The following is a 21,051-nucleotide window of genomic DNA, read 5'->3' on the forward strand; positions in this document are numbered from 1 at the left end:
TGCTATTTTACAAAAAAAAGACTTTATTTAAAAATACACCAACAAAATATATATTATTTTAAAACAACATAAATGAGTTAAATAGTACAATGAGTTGAACAAAAAAATATTGCTTTAAAATTCATCAAAAAATAATTATAAAAAACTAAATTCATAAGTTTCTAAATTGCCCCAAGCTGGTCCCACTTTAAAATTTGCACTTAACTTTACATTAAGTGAAACACAAGTTGTCATACAGTGATGCATTACTAAACATACTTCATTAACCATACTCTGGTTCACTTCAAATATCAACTCATCATGAATTTGATGAACAAAGTAACAATTTCGCCGTAACAAATCACTGGTAGAAATAAAAAATGGAATTTGCTTTAACCTTAATTAAGCATATGCATATTTTTTTATTAATTTTTTTGTATATATCTTTATCCTCGATGTGGGAAAGTCGAATGCGTGATTTAAACATAGAGTAACATAAGTTACTCTGACCCAGTCTTGAGTTGCCTGTGGCAGTTTGGGATATTATAGATTATAATTGCCCAATAATTATACTGCTGATTAAGTGCTGGCTCAGCAGAAGTTCATACCGTTTATAGCGCCTTACTCAAGGGCGCTACAGCATGAGATCAGTAGGATTGAACCCACAACCTCATGTATGGTGTAACAAGTGTTCTTACAACTACACCAATTTTAGGTCATTTTTTACTTTTTAAACAGTCACTATTCCTATAAAACATTAATAGATTAATGTTACCTATTTTCTTTGTGTCGCAGAAGATTCCATTTTCTAGCAGCTGCTTCTTTTATAATTTCACAAGTAGCAGACTTCACCAAATCAGCAGCAGAACCTTGTATAACACTGTTTATTGCTTGTCTCTCTGCATGTCCCCTTAACTCCATTCTTGGACTTCTAATATCAGGCAAATATCTTCTTCTACCGGCAAGAGTCGTAATGTAACCCTAAATTAAAAAAAAATTAAAAAAGTCAAAAATCAGATAACTGTTTTGGGAATGTTAGATTTTTAATTTTTTTTTCAAAAGTAGCATTAATTTTTTGTACTTTATCATACTCTCTAAATAAAATGATTTTAAATGACAGATGTAAAATGAACTTACATTTTCTTTGCAGCTTTTCACAGTTTTCTGTAAATAAACTGAAACCTTTGAGTACATTTTCATAAATGACTCGATAAAATTTGCTGCTTCGGTTTCAGATTTTTTCATTTGTTTTGACAAACTGTTTGCCCCCATACCATATATAATACCTAAATATAAATACATAAATGTCAAAAAAAAATTAGAAAACAACAGTAAAAATATAAAACTATTAATATACTTGAAAACAATAAACAAAATTTCACATATTTAAAACAATCCAAAAAAATTTCAATTAAAGTTTTTTTATAAAACTTAAAATACCATAACATATTTGCTTTGCCATCTGCCTTCGATCATTATTCACTTGTTCAGGATTGTTTATTTTCTCATTTAAACTAACTGCTATAAGCTTAAACACATCTACCCCATCACTTCTATTTAATGTTGATAATAATTTATCATCTTTGGACATGTGAGCCAATATACGAAGCTCCAGTTGGGAATAATCAGCAGATATAAAAACATTGCCTAAAAATTAGATACAAATATTTAAGCTTTTAATTTGGTGAGGTGTACGTTTAATATTGGAGTTAAAAGTTTTTTAAATAAAAGTTTAGAAAAAGCCCTTTTTTTATTCTGTAAATACTTGACCTGTATTAGAAACAAATAAACTTCGAAGATTTATTTCATGACTTGAAATTTCCCCTGTTTTATTCTAAATACAATAAAACTATTTTAAATTAATTTATAAGATAAACAAAACTATTTCCTAAAAAAATATTTGGTCTTCTAAGAATAAATATCCAATTACAAATAGTTATTACCAAAGATGTGTTGGGTAAATTTACTGAAAACAACTTTGGTATATTCTGAATATTTGGTTCACACATTGATATTCTACCAGTTGAAGTACATGCAACACAACTTGGTGTAAAAAACTGAATGTCATCAGAATCAAGATTTAATTGAGATGATAAGGGATGCAATACCTAAAAATAAACACTTCTTAAATTTTTTTAATAATTCATACTTAATTTTGGCAGCGTGCTGTTTTAGTCAGAACACTTGCTACACTACATAAGGGCCTGGATTTAATCCCTACTGTTCTCATGCTGTTGTACCCTCGAATAAGGCTCATTAAATGGTATGAACTTCTGCTGAGCCAGCAGTTAATCAGCAGCGTAATTATCAGGCAATTACATTGTATATTATCCCAAACTCACAAGGCAACTTGAGACTGGGTTGGGCTAATTGACCTTACTCTATGTTTATGTCGTGTATTTAACCTTCCCACATCGAGGATAAAAATATATATATAAAAAAATTTGCATAAAATCAGTGCCTTTTAAAAGCATTCAAAAAAAATAAAGTTGTTTAATCAATGCTATACAAATGCCAAAATTTAAAAACTTTAACTAAAAAATTAATTTTTAAAATAACTCAATGTACACATATATAAATGTAATGCTACCTTGTATAAAGAATAATGTAAAGATCTCCATTGCATAATAACTATAGGAAGTGGGTGAGGATTAATTTGCTCAGATAGTTCAGTCAAAATTATTTTGTTAGTGCCCCAATATTTGTAATGGGATTTTTTCTGATCTAAAGACTTTAAGGTTTCTGAGCTGGGCTTTAGACCAAGTTCACCATACAAAACCTGTATTTTTATAACATAAATAATAACAATTTGTTACAATCTATTATAAATTTATATCACAATTATAAATATTAGAAATTTAAAAATAATTTTTTTAAATAACAGCTGAATAGCATAATATGTAAAAACTTAAAAATATTTTAAAGTTTATCAAAAAAATTTCTTTTCACAAAAAAAATAATGTTAGAACTATGCATACAAGGCTTAATTAAATAATATAGTCCTATGAAAATACAAAATGTGATAAAAAAATAATTTAAATTTTACCTTTGCTACCTCAGTTGTACTGGAAAGGTTAAATTTATGTCCCATAATTTTCCAGGCTTCATTTTGTAATTCTCGCAAATACTTTAATAACAAAGTTTGATGTCTTTTCAATTTTACAATATCAATACCAATCCCATTCATTTCTAATATTGCTAAACTAAAACAAAATTGGAAAAATACTTGTTTAAAATATAAAAGTGTATAGATTTAGGTTAGTGTTAGTTTTAATATCATTTCTTTAAATTTTAAATAAAAAATAATATACCTAACAACATGTGGCATTTCAATATCTTGGTAAGATTTCAACATTTTTTGTTCACTTAATATTTCGTCCATTTGAAATACAGAATCGAATGATAATAATGTTTCTTTACAAGCTAGTTTAATAGGATTTGACATCCTGCTATTTTTAATACCTAAAAAAATTAAATGAATACTGTACACTTTTATATTAACAGTACTTGTAAATAAATGTTATTTTTTTAATTTTTATGTAAAAAAAAATAATTAATGTAGAAGTTATATGATTTACCATGAATTATTTTTTTATAATTTGTGGCGTGTTTTTTCATTAGGTCATCAAATTTAATGTCCAAATTATCAGGATCTAATAACCAAGCTGCAATAAGAGGATCCTTAAGATTACAAAAAATAAATCAAATTAAATAAAAACATTTTATGTAAAAAATTTTTCCATTACAAAATTATAAAAATAGCGTCATCTACTTGTTTAAAAAAATTAAATGTTAAATTCTTAAATTCAACATTACCACTGATTAATTACCTTCCATTTTGTATGTAAATAAATATCAAATAAACTTGAAATTAGTTTGACTTGTTGTTTAACATTAGAACCAACATAAACACAATCTTTATTGGAGTTCATTATTTTTGAAATTTCAGAAATTCTAGTTTCAACTGGAATCGGGCAATTTTTATCATTCTAAAATCAAAAAATCTAATGTGTTTAAAAGAGAAACAAACATAATTTAATAATGCTAACAATACTATTAAAAGAAAATTGTATTTTTTAGCTTTCTTACTTGTAAAGAAATGTAATAACAATTTTTTTGGTTCCAACAAACTGAAATTCCTTCTACTTCCATATTCATTTTGTGTTTGTAACAATTTTCTTCTTTAATTTTGTTCTGTAAAAAATAAAAATGAAGATTAATGTGACCTACATTAAAGGATATTGTTTTTAACAAATTATGCATACCAATTATTTTTCTATTTTTATCATATACAGTTGATTTTATTATGTCATTGAAATAGTAGTAATTAATAAATATTGGTGTAAAATAATTACCATTATTTCACTTATAACAGCTATTCCAACCACTTTTTGTTTAGACAGTTCTTGAATAAAGCAATAAAACAGTTCGATGTTAGCACAAACATCAATTATAACATCAGATTTTTTGTATAAAAGTTCTAATTTGTTTAACTGTTTTTTATTTTGCGGAATAATAGTAGACTTTTCATTTAAAGTTATTTTATTGATGGAATTTTCTAAATTTGTCATGTCATCAAACGGTAAATTCTGTTTATTTTCGACAACAGTTTCGGTGCTGTTGCTATGGAATAAGTCACATGACGTGTTATCGAATTTATCGACCAAAGAAACAGAATGGGAAAATAATTCGCTTAAATTAACAAATTCTTGATCATTATTTATTAACAGCATATCACCAGAGTTGTCAGATGTTGGTTTATTATCCTGCAATTGAGATGGAAGGTTATCTAGTATAGGTGTACTACATAGAGAACTAAATGGGTCAATATTTGGGCAAGGGCTGGACATATATTTTTTCTCCAAATTATTGGCTTGTAAATTTTGCATTTCTGTAGGTGTGCTGAATTTCTGTTGCATTAAATTTTCAGGTTTTACACAACAAATATAATCTTTTAGTTCGCCTTTGCCTAATTTTTGTTTTGTTAGTGAAAATTCTAAATTTGATTTATTTTCGGTTTGTGTCAATCCACTTTTAAACATAGTAACTATTTGGGAATCTGTCATGGAAGTATTATACTCAGATTCAATTGTGTCATTTATTAAAACAACATTACTAACTTGTGGGTAAATTTCACTTTGTTTAGTTAAACCTTCTGGCATTGCAGTTTTTGATTTTGTTTCTTCATCATCTTTATTATGTAACTCTTTTTCAATTTTATCTTGAATACTATTTAAAGATAAAGAGTTTATATTTGCAGTTTTACAGTTTTCTTGTTTTGAATCATTAAAAGTAAATTCGAAGGTTTCATCATGAATATTAATAGATTGAACTTGGGATTGGAAACTGAACAAAAAATCCTTGTCGCTTTCATTTGTTATTGAGTTTTTAGATATTAAAGAATAATTTAACTCTTTATTTTCATTGTTAATTTCGTTGTCACTTTTATCATTGTTCTCATTATTGTAAACAAATTTTTCTGGCGGCACCTTTTGAGATAATTTTTGTAAAAAGTCCTGGCTTGAGAAAGTTGAGTCATGATTTAAAGTAGTTGGTAAAATGGGTTGTGTTATGCTAGTATCATCCTGACGTTCTAATGCTAAAAAATAAATTCAAATATAAAAGTTTTAAACACGAATTCTAATAGTTAAAGCTATTTGTATTTAAAATAAATTGTTAGAAATAAACATTTTAAAAATTTTTATACACGAGTTTGTTAAAATTAAATAAAAGTTGTTTTATCATATGGTTATATAAGTTAAAAAATATATAAGTGTAACTTACGATGTAATATTTGTGCTTGCTTTATAAATTTAGCTGCAGCTTCTTCTTCAGTCAAACAAATATTTGAACCAAACAGGATAATATTGTTTGGTTTTACTTCATCAGTGTCTGGTAAATTATCTTTCAGTACATCTTTTCTAATGCTAAAATATATTTTAAAAAGGTAAGTTGTAGAAAACTTGTATGAATACTACACAAAAAATTTATAGAAAAACTTTTATTAGGTTTTACCAAATGTTATATTACCTTTGAAACTTCGTAGAATTTCTTAAAATTGTTGAAATATCATTGGTTTCGGCACAAGCTAATAACTCACAAGTTGTATAACCTGCATTATATAATGCTCTTGCATACTCCTTTTTCATTATTGAAATCTAGATTTATATACTAGTTAATTAGTAATAATTTATGACTAGAAATAAAATGCATACAGTGATTTGGTGGAATAAAAATTACACTTTAAAAACTATTTCAAATTTTGAGACTAAATTTTTTTAAACAAATTTCATCTTAAAAAAAAATAAAAAAATAGGATTACAAATAATTAATAGCGATAAAAAAAACCTTAAGTATTACTTTAATTTATGTTTAAATAAATTTTAAAAAACCTTAAAAATTTGACCGGCAGAGTGGTGTAGTGGTAAGAACACTTGCTACATCACACATGAGGTTGTGGGTTCAATCCCCACTGATCTCATGCTGTAGCGCCTTTGAGTGAGGCGCTATAAAGGGTATGAACTCCTGCTGAGCCAACACTTAATCAGCAGCATAATTACCGGGCAATTATAGTCTCTATAATAACCCAATCTGCCACAGGCAACTCGAGACTGGGTCGTAGTAACTTATGTTACTCTATGTTTAGGTTGCGCATTCGACTTTCCCACATCGAGGATAAAGATATATAAAAAAAAAAATACCTTTGTAAGATCCACAAGTTGATGTTGAACACCAAACACCAATCTACATTGGAATTCCTTGAATAATAATTCTAAACTCCACCAACCTAATTGTTGACAGAATGTTGTAACCATTCCTAAAATATAAATAAATTAGTTAAATGATTTAAAACTAAGTTGTAAGTTTAAAAATAAAAAAACTTATAACGATTGTAAAAAAATATTAAATAAATTACTAAGAAAACTGTACAATTTTAAAATTGTAAAGTATTGTAGAAAAAACTTTTTTCTTGTACGATTGTTCAAAAAAGAATTTTTTTAAGGAACTTACCTGCAAAAGACGAAGCAGATTGTTGTAAGGATTGTAGCATACCTCTGTTACAATTAAACTTCTCACAAGTAATATTAAGTGGAACCTCATTTACCAAATCATGAAGTGCTAAAGCTGCAAAAAATCTAAAAAATATTTCAAATTCAAAATCTAATAACTATTCTAATCGCTTATAAATAAAAAATTCCAAGTTTAAAATAAAATTTCTTATGTTTTTAATTTAATAGACTTGGAATTATTTAAATAATTGCAACCAAATCGAGGTACAAAAAATCTTATAATTTATTTAGATACCTTGTGTGTATGTTTAACTGCCTCAACCTTTTCTCAGTGATTTTTCCACTTAGCAAACTACTCCCACAAGTGGCCAACCTGGTGATAAAACCTTCGTTAATTCCAACTATGTCAGCAACTCGTAACAAAGATCCAGGTAACCCTTCATAAATTCTCAGGTAATCAATCCAATTCAAATTTTGCCAGTCATTAAATGAATACAAAGGAGTTATCTGAAAATATAAATCAGTAGTGTAAAGTGCATGCCTTTTTCAGTGATGAATACTAAAAAAATATATTTAAATTGTGCTTGTTTAAAATGGATGTATTAGTCAAAAAAAAAGACCCAAATAATTGGTTTATTGAAGCTTATATCCATTTGCAACTAATATAATTATTTTTTGGAATATATCTATGTTAAAATCATTACCTGATACACTAAATGTAGTTCAGTATCTAGTACAAGGTTCTTGGATGCCATTCTTAAGTCAGCAAGTACCTGTAAAGCCTCACTTGCAGGAAGGGATGATAATAAAGCAGCTCTGCCAAACTGACTTGCTGATAACTTGGTACTGCAAAATTATATTCTTTGTATTATTTATGCTGGGTAAACTAACAAGCAAATTAATTTATATTACCAAAACAGCAAAAGTTAACTTAAGGCTGGGGCAAGGTAACAAATGTTATCCCAAGTTTAGGTCAAAAAGTCAGCCTTCTCAAGTTAAGGATAAAAATATAAAAAAATGATGTCAAGAATATATTTCACCAATTTATTTTTGGATAAAATTTATATTTTAAATAAATAAATAACCCTAAATTACTTTAAAATATCTTTATTTTCTGATTCATCCTCCAAATTAGATTCCATGTAAATAAATTCATATTCTTTTAACCACAATAAACATTCTTTTATGATTTCTATGTCAATATTTTTGTCATCAGCATCTAGGTCTGCCTAAAATATGAAAATATTATAAACTAGAACAAAATAAAAAAATTTTATAAAAAAAATATTTAGAAAAACTTATTTTAATAAAAAAATTGTACTTACTTCACATTTAAGCTGAGCTGATAGCAGGGTACACTTTATATATAAAAGAATATCACTAAATGTACTTGCAATCCCATTTACTATTATCTAGAAACAAAACAAATAACATATAAATATATTACATAAATTTCTTGTTACTAGAATATCAACCATTTAGAAGGATAAAAAAGGAATATTAGCTATTGTAAATTAAATTAATATTTTTTTTGTAATAACCTCTAGTATTGCCCTTTTCATACTTTTTGTCACAGTATTATTTGAAATCGAATTTAAACAACTTTGTATTGGTGGTAGACCATTCTTTAACAAAACTTCAACTTTTTTTCGTTCGCTTGGCTGACAAATTAAAATGCTTTCACCTAGGGAAAAATTGATTAATTTTGTCAAGTATATTTCTTATTTTTGACTAAGCGACCATTTTTAATATTTATTATGCAATACAACATCACTACATTACATGGGTCTGCATTTAAATTAGAGTTCATAAAATGCTGTAATATCTAAGCAAAACTGCGTATTATGTGTTTGTACAAAAACCAAAATGTTAATTAGGTTTAAAACCTGATTGATCTTTTCCCTTTCTTCCAGCTCTTCCAGCCATTTGTTGATAAGTTAAAAGATTGATCACATTTCGATGAAATATTGGAGTTCTTATGATAACTCTTCTAGCTGGTAGATTAACACCTACACAAAGGTAATAAAAATGTTATTAAGCAAAAAATATGTGTGTTTTAATAAACGAAAGTTAGTCGTATTATAGGTACAGAACTAGTAAGGATAAAACTATACTACATAGAAATATTATATAAAGCAAATTAATTTTAAATTGATTTTTTTTCAAACAAATTTCAAATTGAATTTACCAGAAGACAGAGTGGAAGTTGCAACTAAAACTTTAATAAAATTTCTCCTGAAACCTCCTTCAATGACATCTCTCTCTTCTGTTGTTAAACCTACGACATTATTACTTTATTTTAAGGTAAAATAATTGTCAACTTCTTAAATTGAATAATTTTTTATTAAAATTTAGCAACAGTTAAAACAATAGAATTTTTTTTTAATTTAAAAAAAATAAAAATTTTTTTTTCGCTAAAACAATCAATTTAAAAAAAAATCTTTTTACTGTAAATTTAAAGTTTTAATACCTGCATGATGGTATGCTACACCTAATGGAATTGTCAACTTTAAAGCGTCGTCCAACCCAGATGGCAATCTTTTCAGGTGTTCAACAATTTGTTCCAACTCTTTTGTTTTTAATTTAATATGATGCTGTAAGTTGTCTGAATTGCTATATTCATAGAATATTTTATTAAAAAAATTAAAAAAATACATGGTTATTAAAAATTTAACTTAATAATGCATGCAAAATAAAAAACAGTTAAAAAAATTTCTAGACTACTAAAAATGTGACTAAAAATTAAAATTCTATATGAAGAATTTTTAACTAATTTAAGAATTAATAAACACAATTAATTAAATAAAAATAAAAATTTTACTTAAAAAATCATACTGAAAATTTTAAAATATCAAATAATATTTAATTATTTGTTAATATTTAGTTTAACTGACCTATTTAAATAATAAAAGTTGCGAGCAATTAAATTGGACAACTTTTCACACCATTGCTTAGTGGGGCAAAAAATTAAAACTGAATTTCCATCTAATATTGTTTCATGACATAATGAAGTTATTTCATTTTGATCATCCTAAATTTTATAAATTATATTTTCTAATGCTGGTTTGCTTTATATTAAAAGTTAAACCCAAAATCAGAATTTAATTAAAAATATAACAATTTAACTAAATACTACTAAAAATCTATAAAATAAAACTAAAAAATTAAAAAAAATATGATCATGCAAAATAAAAAACTACAATTATAAAATCAAAAGAAAACTATATCTAAGATAACGCATTAAAAATTTAGACACTAACTAACAAATAGTTCAACTTTTGACTGGACATTTCTAAGTTTTGTAAAATTTTCGTCAAAAATTTCAAGACCAATCTTAATGCATCGTTGAAGAGGTACTGGTCTAAATTATCAATTTATTTAAATCTTTTTTACGTATTTTTCAAATTACACATTTTAAATACAAAACTACTACATTTTAAACACAAAAATTTCAACAAACAGGAATCGAAAATAAATTGCCTAAGATTGTTATAGCCTAATTATTTTATAAAGCATTTTATAAACCATTTAAAAAAAAGTGTTTTAAAAACCTAAAAGTGGTCTGATACAAAGTGGCATCCAACCAATCAGAAAGCAGATTTAAATTAGGAACTGTTGCACTCATTCCAATTATTTGTAAATTATATTCCTGAGTTGAGGATGCTGTTTTGCACAGAGACAAAAACCTAAAAAATTCAATATAAAACAACTAAATTCAATTTTATTAAAATTGGTTTAATCATTTAAAGAATAATACAAATTATGTGAACATGAACTGATAATTTTTGGCTATTTCAAATACCAAATTTAATATAAATATTATACCTGACTTTAGTGAGTAAAAGTTCAAGTAAGTATCCTCTACTTTGATCTGATACCATATGCAGTTCATCAACTACTATCATACCTTAAAAATATTTTATTTAACTATCTATGTAAATAAATGTAAGTATAACACTTTTGCAAATAATATATAAAACTATTGTAATAAAGAATATGAACCAGAATAAAATTATTAACAAACACCTAGAACAGCGTAAGATTTTTGTTCATTAAAAATCAAAAAGGATATACATACTGGTATACAGAAAAATGATGTTCAATTTTAAGTAGCTTACTGATAATATCCCAATCTAGCAAAAGCAACTTAAGACCAAGTTGAGGTTATAATAATTATCGAATAAATAAATTGTTAGAACATATAAAAAGATTGCTAGAGAAATAGTATTTACCTAATTTGTGCAACTTTTTTTCTTCGATCAATCTGTTAATCAAACTGTTCGCCTTCTCTATTGTGCAAATTGCAACATCAATTGAAGAAAAACCACCTGAAGGGGAAATCCCACCCATGTAACCATCGACCCTAATACCAGAGCCTTCAACTAATTGTTGTAAACTAAACATTTTTTCTCTGTAACAAAAAAAAGATTTTTTTAAAAAAAAATAATTTAAAAAAGAAATTTAAAGATTTATTTTGTAAATCACAAGCTTAAATTCACAGCTTTTAAACCTTAAGTAAATTTGAGTAATTTTAACTGGAACCAAACTTGAAACCTTATTTACTGAATTTACAATTGGGTTAAAAAAATGTAAAAAGCTTCTTAAACTTACTTTACCAAAGAAACATAAGGTAGAATAAAAATAACTTTGTTTCCAGTTTTTTGAAGTCGTTTTATTAAAAGAATTTCAACAATTAAAGTTTTGCCAGCACTGGTCGGAGCAGAAAACACCAAGTTTTTACCATCTAAAAATTATGTCAATAAATATGAGGAAAGTCTATCTGTCTATTCAAAAAGCAGTGTTTTTTAACAAAATATATTCATGTTTTTTTTTGTATATATATCTTTATCCTCGATGTGGAAAGGTTAAATGCGCGACCTAAACATAGAGTAACATCAGTTATTCTGACCCAGTCTCGAGTTGCCTTTAGCAGTTTGCGATATCATATAGATTATCCAATCTGGAAAGTAGGGCAGCGTGCATGCACACGATTTTTTTCGTTGAAAAAAATGCACGCCTGAAATTGGCAAAAACTGACCCATTTTCCAGACTAGTAGATTATAATTGCCCAATAATTAATCTACTGATTAAGGGCTGGCTCAGCAGGAGTTCATACCGTTTATAGCGCCTTACTCAAGGGCGCTACAGCATTAGAGCAGTGGGGATTGAACCCACGACCTCATGGTGGTGTTCTTACCAATACACCACGCTGCCGGTCAGTTTCTCTATTGTAATGTAGTTTTAAATGTAAAAACGTTTTTAACATGATGACGAAATAAAATAATGCGTACACACTTTTATATAAGTTAAAAATAATTCTTACCTAGCACACCAGGTGAGTTTAAGCATTCGACCTGCCAGTTAAACAATTTTTGAATTCCATTTTCTTGATAGTTTTTGACGATGCAAGAATGAAGTCCCCATGACGATATTTCGTCCATATTTCTTGTAAAAAAGAGTTTACAACGATTATACTGACTTCATAGCTGATTTATTTGGCCCAATATTTAACCTAGTAACAAAACTTAAGAAAAGGCAAACTGAGATATTATTTTACTTCATTGCGAATAGGGAAAACCCCCCTTGTCAAAGGTAAATCAAATAGCGCGCAAAAATGTTAAAAGTGGATAAATAAAAAAAATTATAGCTTACATGGGGTGAAATTTGGAACTATCACAAATATTGTCGTGTGTTCAATATTATTATAAATTAAAAAAAATGTTTTAAGCGGTAGAACAATAAAAGATCCCCAATCCCTGATAACTGTGATGAATAAGTTAAAAAACTGGACATCAACCCATAAATGGGGTTTAAGCTATTACCAGCAACATTAAAGTTTGATCCGCATTGTCGATAGTAAAAGTCTTTTTATTAGGTTGTAGGACACTTATCTAGCTAAACCCAAAAAGTCTTTGCTAAATTATTAAGGCGGCAGTGCATTTTAAGCAGTTATTTTACTTGAGCGCAGTAGAGATTCTTTAAAATTAACACATTTCTTAACCGGTAAGATACAACGTCATCATACTTTATTTAGTTAAAAAAAAATTAATTCGTGAACTGATAATATCCACCTACCGGAAACATGGTTGCAAATTATTGTAACGAAATATAAAAAAATTACTTAAATAACGAATATAACTTTATGCACAGACTAAAAATATGTTAAGGAATAATTTCACGTACTTAAATAATTTTATTACCTACTCCTAAATTTAAACTACAGTTCTACTTTTACATATTTGATTATGAAACTTTTATAGACATTCCATACGTAATAGCCTATTAAAAATACTTACAAGATATTCTATTGAAATCCATAACATATTTATTAGCCCACGCAACAGTTAAGTTATGTAGTGTGTGTTTTGGTATTTAGATGCCCTGGGTTATCTTGTATAAATAAACTTTAAACAATCAACCGCCCCTTCAAATTATTTATTGTTTGCCACTTACCAATTTACATTTATGGGGTGAATTTTGTGCTGTAATAAAACGCTAGATGACTTTTAATTTAGTAAAATAAAGTTTTATTAGATACTGCGTGACGTCATTAGAACTCAGTATTCAGAATACAAAGTTTAATCTTTAAATGCTGACAGTTTGAGTCATTATGTTAACTGATTAATTAACATTTTTAATAACACGTTATTATCATACGTCATTGGAATGTATGCACCGATTTCAATTACGTGATGATATGACCAAATAAATAAAAAAGTTTCGATGTCGTACAGGAAACTTGGCTGGAACAAAAATGTGAACTTTTTCCTTTTGAAATCGCGATAGCAAATCAGAGTCGGCGGCGCGCCTTATAAGGACGAAACCCAACACTTCTAAGCGCTCGTTTCTCTAAAAAATGTGCGTGACGTCAGAGCTCGTCAAAACATCGCCGCCGATTTTCTTTTACGGCGAAGCAGTCATCCGTGACTTTTAGAATAACGACCACCTTCATTCGCCGTTTGCCTTATATAGTCAGAAGCTGCCTGTTTTATAGGGCACGGCAAAAATTCAGTACAATAGGCAAATCGTGCTAACCCTTATTAATATAAGTTCTGATTGTTGTTTAGCAGACACAATGGACAAAAGAAAATTGATTGTTTTTAAAATAAAATTTCTTTCAACTAGAGAATTTAAATCTTTCAACTAGAGTGGCTTTGTAAATAAAAATAAAATCCGTTGAAAAATAACTCGTGGTGATATTGCGCTATAGAGAGTGTTTATTGCAAGTTTGTTTATGGTCCTAGTTGTAAAGCTGCTACGTTATAAAATAAATCAATGTAAAATATAACGGATATTCGTGTTGTCTAGCGTCATCAATTGCTTTCCTGCTGCTTTACAGGCTCTAAGTAGAACTAAAACCATTTGAAAATGAATTGAGTGCTAGCAGAACAAACAGTAGACGCAATTACCACATCGAAATTGTTAGACGCTGCGCGTTATTAGAAACAGTACTTGTTTGTGTTAGACAAACATTCTAATCGCACCAAATATCGAAAAAAATAAACGATTTTTGAAGTCTAGAATTTAGTTTTAATCTTGTACCAAAATCCGTTTAAGTTTTGTTATCGTATCTCCCAAATCTGCATAGACAGCCAGTCAGTGGTTTTTGAATCACATTTCAATGCCGGCACTGCGGAAGTAATATAAAGGATACGTTACGTATTTAAATGAAGTTTTATATTTATAAAATAATAATTTATGATATTTTATTTAGTAAAGGTAAAAACATAGGTGTTAATTTCGTGTTAATTTGCTACAAACCCAAAACTCAAAATGGAAAGCATAAAAAAGAAGATGCAAGAACTTAGAAACAAATATGAAAATGCAGAGGAAAAAAGTGAAGGGCTACAAGCTGAAGTCAAGACATTAAAACATGAAAAGCATGAGGTAAAATTAATAAACTACCTATAACATTGCTTGGCAATTTATATAATTTATAAACCAAACTTAAAATACAATCCAATTCTATAATTACTCGAATTAAAGTTGTATGCTATTAAAAATAAATAGATATTTAAAAAAAAGCCATGTATAGCATATTACGATTTGGGTTTGTTATTGTTCTGTATATTTATTTTTTTTGTAATATTTTTAGGCAGATGAGATAATTAGAACCCTTGAACAGCAATTGGAAATTGCCAATTGTGCTCTCGACGATAAAATCAATGCTTTGGATGAGGAAAAACAGAAATGTAATGAAGCTCTCCAGGCAAAAGATGAGGTAAAAACTGCTTTTTCATTCATTATTTTTTTGGTGGCAACAGCGTAATCCTCTTTATGGACTCACAGTTCCACGGTGCATTACATTATAGATAAAATTATAGCTAACTGCTAAAACAATTTGTAAAATACACATTTATTTCAAATTTTTAAACACTTTGGCTGGCCAATAAATTAGTTATAAATTGGTTGGTTAATAAAATGACTTGGTTTTAATATTGTATCACTCTTTTATCGTATTTACTTAACCTAATTTGCAAATCAGTATTTGAAGTTGTTAATTAATTAAAGTAGCAAGAAGATAGGTTAACACAGCCAATGAAGTGCAATGAATTTTTTTATGACTGTAAAGTGTATTTTTTTAAAACTTTAATTTAAAGCAAAAAATAGCAATAGGCATTTACTTAGGTAAGGCTTTTAGATTTTAAGATCGCAACTTTTAACTTTTTGTTTGCAAATGATGTTTGTATCCATAAGATAGGTATACCATGTACATCTAAACAATAAACGAGTAGAAGTTACGTAAGGGCATGTAAGTGCCGGTTGGGTTCTTGCGGTCTTTCGTCTCTTGTGACATTCATTTAAAACTATGCAATGAACTTTTCGGCAAATCACGTATTACCACGGAACTTATCATAAATCTTCTGTATAGCATGCCCCGAAGGCAGGCATAAGCTCTTAGCATACGATATACAGCTTCTACCGTTACATTTTAAGAGCCTGTGTACGTCATGCAAGAATTCAGACAGTGGTACGAGCTAAGGATTGCGATAATTAGCACTTTAGATTAAAAAATGGATAATTAATGACCAGCTTTACAAGGCCTCTTATTTTACAAGCAGTGTCTAATATTTTCTATAAATACCATCGTAAATATAAATTCTATCGCGTAGATATTTTGTAATATGGTCGTGTTAGTCTTTACGTTTCGTGTGACATCATTTTAGGTCGTAAGTTTTAAAGAGATAACGTCATATTATTATCAAATATTTTTTGGAACAGGGCCATTGTAGCTTCCGTTTTAAAGCGCGCTCGTTTTTTAGTACGTTTTTTTTGTATTAAACAATTCTTTGTCTAAATTTCTTTTGAACCTTAGAAAAGTGCGAAAGTATTAGCAGGCTAATTCGATTTTAACACCTAAAATGACGTATGTGTTTTGGCGGTAAAAAGATTTGACTCTAAAATTTATTCATTTAAAAGAAGGGTTAGGTTAAATTTTTGGTATTGAAGCATGCAGTATTTTAAAAGCACCTGTAAGTTAGGCCAGCTTTTCAAAAAAAACTCTCAGTTTTCTTTTCTCCTATTCGCTTAAACACTCGTTCCACTCGAGTTACAGTCACGTGACTTTCTCGGCACGCCCTGGGCTGTGTTGCCACTGATAATTTCCAACTTATTGCTTAACTGCCTGTCGCAAGTCTGTTACTAGTTGCTTTAGGAATATAAATAGGTGCTACAAAAAGATAGAAAATGTTTATAGCGTATATTGTTTCTGGGACATATTAGTTATCAGTTGCGATGCGCATTTCTGTGACATCATTCAGTTATGGTTGAACGAGTTTTTGCTGTGACGTAATGTGTAGGATTTTTGTATGGATGAGTCGTTATTGATACCTACATATACCGGTATAACCGTTAGTTTACAGCATGTTAGATGTTAGATTAGTTATCTATTAACTACCAGACCAGAGTCCAGTAATTTGAAGTAAAGTATTATCGTTTTTAATTTACTTAAAATTCCTAGTAGTTTTTTACTAATATCTAAAGTTTCACGTTTAAGTAAAAGTAAGAAAACACGAAAACAATCAGAATCCGAATATTTTGTTTTTTTGACGTTGTAAAATATTTTAAAGATTGTTAGGTAATAGATATTTGAAATAAATAACTGCATTTAAAAACATGGAGACTATTAAAAAGAAAATTGCCACCTTAAAAGCAGAAAATGAAGAAAAAGAAGAACTAATAGACGATTTAAAAGACAAAATAACTGGTTTAAAAAATGAACTTCAGCTAGTAAGTTATCATAAAACAAGAAAATGGGAAATTTAGAATTTATTGTTGGAATTAATTGTAACTTAACCAGAAACTCAACTTCAAAAACTATTTTAATTTGGTGCCTTGTAAAAGTTTTTTAATACAACTTATATAGCTGTATAGAGTTAACTATCAATAAAGATATTTTCTTATTTGTTTTTGTTTTTTTATATAGTTTTTGTATTCTTGTATTTTCCAACCAACTTATATAAACTAAAGAAAAAATCCAGTTTAAAGTTTTTAAAATATTAATTTTTAAAAGACTAAAAATATGACACAATACTTTACACACATTAACAAACCATTAAAAACTAAGTTTTTAATTATTTAATTTTTTTTATTTTTGTTATTAGGCGGAGGAAAAAAATAACAGTTTAACTCGAAAATTCCAATTACTTGAAGATGATTTGGACAGGGCTGAAAGTAAATTGGATACAGTTAAGGCACAACTGACTGAAGCCATGCAACAAAAAGATGAAAATGAAAGGTCCCCTTAAAATTTACATTAAACCAATTTATAAATTCTAAAGTTTTCTATTTATTAATTTAACTTGCATTTATACCATTTCTTTAAAATAATTTATTTTTAATTTTTAGAGCTCTTAAACATTTAGAATCAATTGAACAATCTGCAAGTGATAAGGTACTGCTAAAAAAAACATTTATAGTAACTAAACTGTTAAAAATTTTAATATATCTCATTACTTCACTACATGTTATATGATTACTAATTGACTTGTACACTGTAAAAGATATTTGTAATTTTTCTATTTTAATAATTTTTTTTTTATTTTTAGTCTGATATGAAAGAGGTTGAACTGAAAGAGGCTCGAATTATTGCTGAAGAAGCAGACAAAAAATATGAAGAGGTAAACATGAAATTTAAAAATATATCACTATAATTCAAAAGTCTTTTAAACTGGGATAATTAAAATATTTCGCACATATTTCTTTTTCTTTTGCCCCTTTTTTATTATTAAATGACAAATTTAAAATAAGAAAATTCGTTTTCCAGGTTGCAAGAAGACTTGTTTTGGTTGACACTCAACTTGAAAGAGCAGAAAAACGAGCTGAGGATGCTGAATGGTAATTTTATTAAATTAAGTTTATAAAATAATTATTAGGTTTTTGTGTAGTTGCGTTAAAGTTTAGTGTATGTTAAACAGGCTTAGGTAGCTTATTTAAATAGCAAATACCAATTTTATGTCAAAGGAAAGTTGATAGGAAATTATTAACTTTCAAAATACAATAAAATCGTATACAAATGGTAGCTAGTTTAAAGCAAATAGATTTTTTTATGCTCAGAAGTTATTTAAAAAAACTTGCTTAGTTTAAATAAAGTTGAAAGTTTATTGTTACTTATTAAACAGCTAAAATCTGCAAGTATAGACAAAGTAAAAATGTTAGTTTGAAAAAGTTAACGTGTAGAAAACTGGAAGATCTAAAAGTAAGAAACAGATCTAAAATAGTTAGGTAAAAATTAATAAATAGTATTAAAAAAGAAAAAAATATAAGTATAACCATATTTTTTATAAGTACAAACAACTATGTATTCCTATATTTTTTTCTTTAAATTCTTAAAAAAATAATTTTGTTTAAATATTGCACACCCTGCAAGTACCACTTTGTCAAGGCATGTAGTGTATGCTTATGTCAAGACTATGTTGTTATCGCTAAGCATGATTTTATGCATGTTTCATACAGTAAAGTCAATGAACTTCTAAACGACGGAAAAGATATGAATAGTGCATTGAAATCATACGAAGCTATGGAATCACAAGTATGTAGTGTTGTACAATTACATTTGCACATGTTTCTAAACTAATTCCTTTTTATATAAAGGTTTTTTCATTGAAAATTTTAAAACATTTTAAGGGCTGGCTAGTGATATTTTTTTTGTCACTGTCTGTTTTGCATGTTAAATATTGTAACACTTTTTGTGGATAAAACTTAAAAATTTTCTGCTATATTCTGTTACTTGTAAAAACATTTTCCTTTCTTTTTTAACTTCTTTTATGAATTTCTTTTTTAAAGTCAACACAAGGATACAAAAAGTCATCTTCGCGATGCTCTTAACTGCTTTAAACTTCAATCCTTAAAGTTTGAAGAGGTTTTTCTATTTTATTTTCAGTTTCTTTTCTTTCTATAAACTTTTCTTTTTTCTTTTAAAAATAATTTTTCACTCTTTTTGTTTTAAGATACAGTTTATCAATGCTTTAATATTTTTTTTTTATTTAAATTTGTAGTTTGCAACTAAAGAAGAAAACTTTGAAACAAAGATTGAAAGACTAACATTAGAGCTGCGCGAGGTAAGAATATATTTTTTTACTTATTTTAAACTGTATACTTTTGAGGTAAACTTAAAAGCACTGAAACTGTCTTCATTTAAATTTACAATACCTAAATTTTTGTGCGAAAAAGAATTGTAAATAATAAAAATATTTTATTGTTTTTCTTTCAGTCTGAGACAGCTAGATGTGAAGCAGAGCAGGATTTGGCTCGAGTGACTAGTAGTAACAACAAACTTGAAAGTGAGTTTTTTTCGATTCTTCAAAACTTCCTCAAACTAAAATCTTAAATTTCATGTGCAGACAAATAAAGAACAATTTATTTATTTTTTTTTTTTTAACAAGCTAATTTATTTTTTTCCAAGTTTTCTTTGACAAGAGAAGTTAAACTATAATTTCTTTTAACCTTTTTTCTTACTTCTTTTTTTCTTTCTATTCTTTAATGTTCAATAAAGATGAACTTTATGATCTTAAAATGGAGCACAATCATTTGATTCAACAACTTCAAGACCTTCAGTAAACTTTTTTAACATTTCTATTGCTTGCTACATATAAAAACAAATACTCAAAAATATTTCTCTTTAAAACTTTATAACATCTTTTACATTTTTAAAACTATATCTTAATGATACACAAGATTTAAAAAAATGCATGCTATACTCTATAAACTACGTCAAGATTTTTATTTAATTTTAACTATGGCTATATCAATTTTTAACCAAACTTTTGGCATCTTCTAAAATCTAATTTTATTTACAGTCGATTTAGAAAAAGCCAAAGATGATGTAGAACAGGCCAAGCGTGATATGGAGGAGCATTTAAAAGAACTCCAAGAAATGTAAATGCAGTTACCCCAAATCAGGAGCCTCCCATTTCATCAGTACAGCAAAGAATTTACCCCAACATTGAGTGCTTACCCATTTTTAAATTGTGGCACTTTTTAGCATGCTTTTGTAATCACATGGTCTCGAATGTAGCAGATTCTTTTGTATATTAGCAGCGTCCTATCTAATTCCTAGCAACCAAGTGTTTTTTTTTCACTCTTGTACGAACAGATTGTTTTCTATTATAAAAGAAATGCTTTTAATTTTTTAATTCTCCTTTTCAAAGTATTATTTTAAATACGCCTTCTTTTTATAATATTATCCTGGACTTTAACTGTTTTTTTTTTGGCTGCTGTATACTACTGTATAACATATTCTTATAATCTGCAATGACTAATTCCAGAAGACAGTGTGTCACTATTTTATTAAGATTACTAAGTTACCGCTGTTGTAAATAGATTATATAATGAATTTTTTGGTGAATTTGTTTTTTTACTTAGCTGTGTAGGTAAAGTTTAAAACAGTGCCCGTCAACTCTTACTTGGGTCAATACGTAAGCCTTTTCGTACCGGAAATTACGAAAATATTAATACGCAACTATGGTAACTTTACGTCTTATAGACCGGTAGTTATTTATACTCTACGAATGATACTAGATAAGAGAAGTTTAACTTAACTGTTACTCTAGTATTTTACAAA

General features: G+C 27.6%; 2 protein-coding genes across 5 annotated transcripts; one reads left to right on the forward strand and one right to left on the reverse strand.

The window, feature by feature from the left end:
• Window positions 1-45: 45 nt before the first annotated feature.
• LOC145754623 (DNA polymerase theta-like) lies at window positions 46-12,536 on the reverse strand. 3 transcript variants are annotated; one of them, XM_082570718.1, is made up of 33 exons: window positions 12,313-12,536; window positions 11,601-11,733; window positions 11,222-11,400; window positions 10,815-10,896; window positions 10,541-10,675; window positions 10,254-10,350; window positions 9,884-10,020; window positions 9,460-9,602; window positions 9,178-9,267; window positions 8,876-8,998; window positions 8,531-8,673; window positions 8,315-8,401; window positions 8,085-8,218; window positions 7,694-7,835; window positions 7,285-7,496; window positions 6,991-7,115; window positions 6,681-6,796; window positions 6,010-6,137; window positions 5,764-5,906; window positions 5,100-5,578; window positions 4,335-4,745; window positions 4,069-4,173; window positions 3,810-3,968; window positions 3,558-3,660; window positions 3,291-3,441; window positions 3,026-3,182; window positions 2,570-2,758; window positions 1,923-2,087; window positions 1,750-1,813; window positions 1,420-1,626; window positions 1,117-1,265; window positions 755-960; window positions 46-343 (listed from the first exon to the last, which is right to left on the reverse strand). In XM_082570718.1, the coding sequence occupies exons 1-33, from the start codon at window positions 12,428-12,430 to the stop codon at window positions 136-138; spliced, it is 5,220 nt and encodes a 1,739-aa protein (XP_082426844.1). In that variant the 5' UTR covers window positions 12,431-12,536; the 3' UTR covers window positions 46-135. The 3 variants fall into 3 exon arrangements, 2 of the variants coding, with proteins under 2 accessions (XP_082426844.1, XP_082426836.1); XM_082570710.1 differs by having other exon boundaries at window positions 4,335-5,578; XR_014284148.1 differs by lacking the exons at window positions 46-343; window positions 755-960; window positions 1,117-1,265 and having other exon boundaries at window positions 1,611-1,626; window positions 1,750-1,828; window positions 4,335-5,578.
• A 2,163-nt stretch (window positions 12,537-14,699) lies between these two features.
• Window positions 14,700-20,823, forward strand: LOC145749713 (uncharacterized). Of its 2 annotated transcripts, XM_082565555.1 has the most exons (10): window positions 14,700-14,876; window positions 15,085-15,210; window positions 17,594-17,727; window positions 17,838-17,883; window positions 18,038-18,109; window positions 18,256-18,326; window positions 18,945-19,020; window positions 19,487-19,549; window positions 19,702-19,771; window positions 20,288-20,823. In XM_082565555.1, exons 1-10 carry the CDS (start codon window positions 14,763-14,765, stop codon window positions 20,368-20,370), a joined length of 855 nt encoding a protein of 284 aa, XP_082421681.1. In that variant the 5' UTR covers window positions 14,700-14,762; the 3' UTR covers window positions 20,371-20,823. The 2 variants fall into 2 exon arrangements, with proteins under 2 accessions (XP_082421681.1, XP_082421689.1); XM_082565563.1 differs by lacking the exons at window positions 14,700-14,876; window positions 15,085-15,210 and adding an exon at window positions 17,045-17,219.
• The last annotated feature ends 228 nt before the right edge of the window (window positions 20,824-21,051 follow it).

This window comes from Corella eumyota, chromosome 1 (assembly GCF_963082875.1).
Source record: "Corella eumyota chromosome 1, kaCorEumy4.1, whole genome shotgun sequence".
Lineage (NCBI taxonomy): Eukaryota > Metazoa > Chordata > Ascidiacea > Phlebobranchia > Corellidae > Corella > Corella eumyota.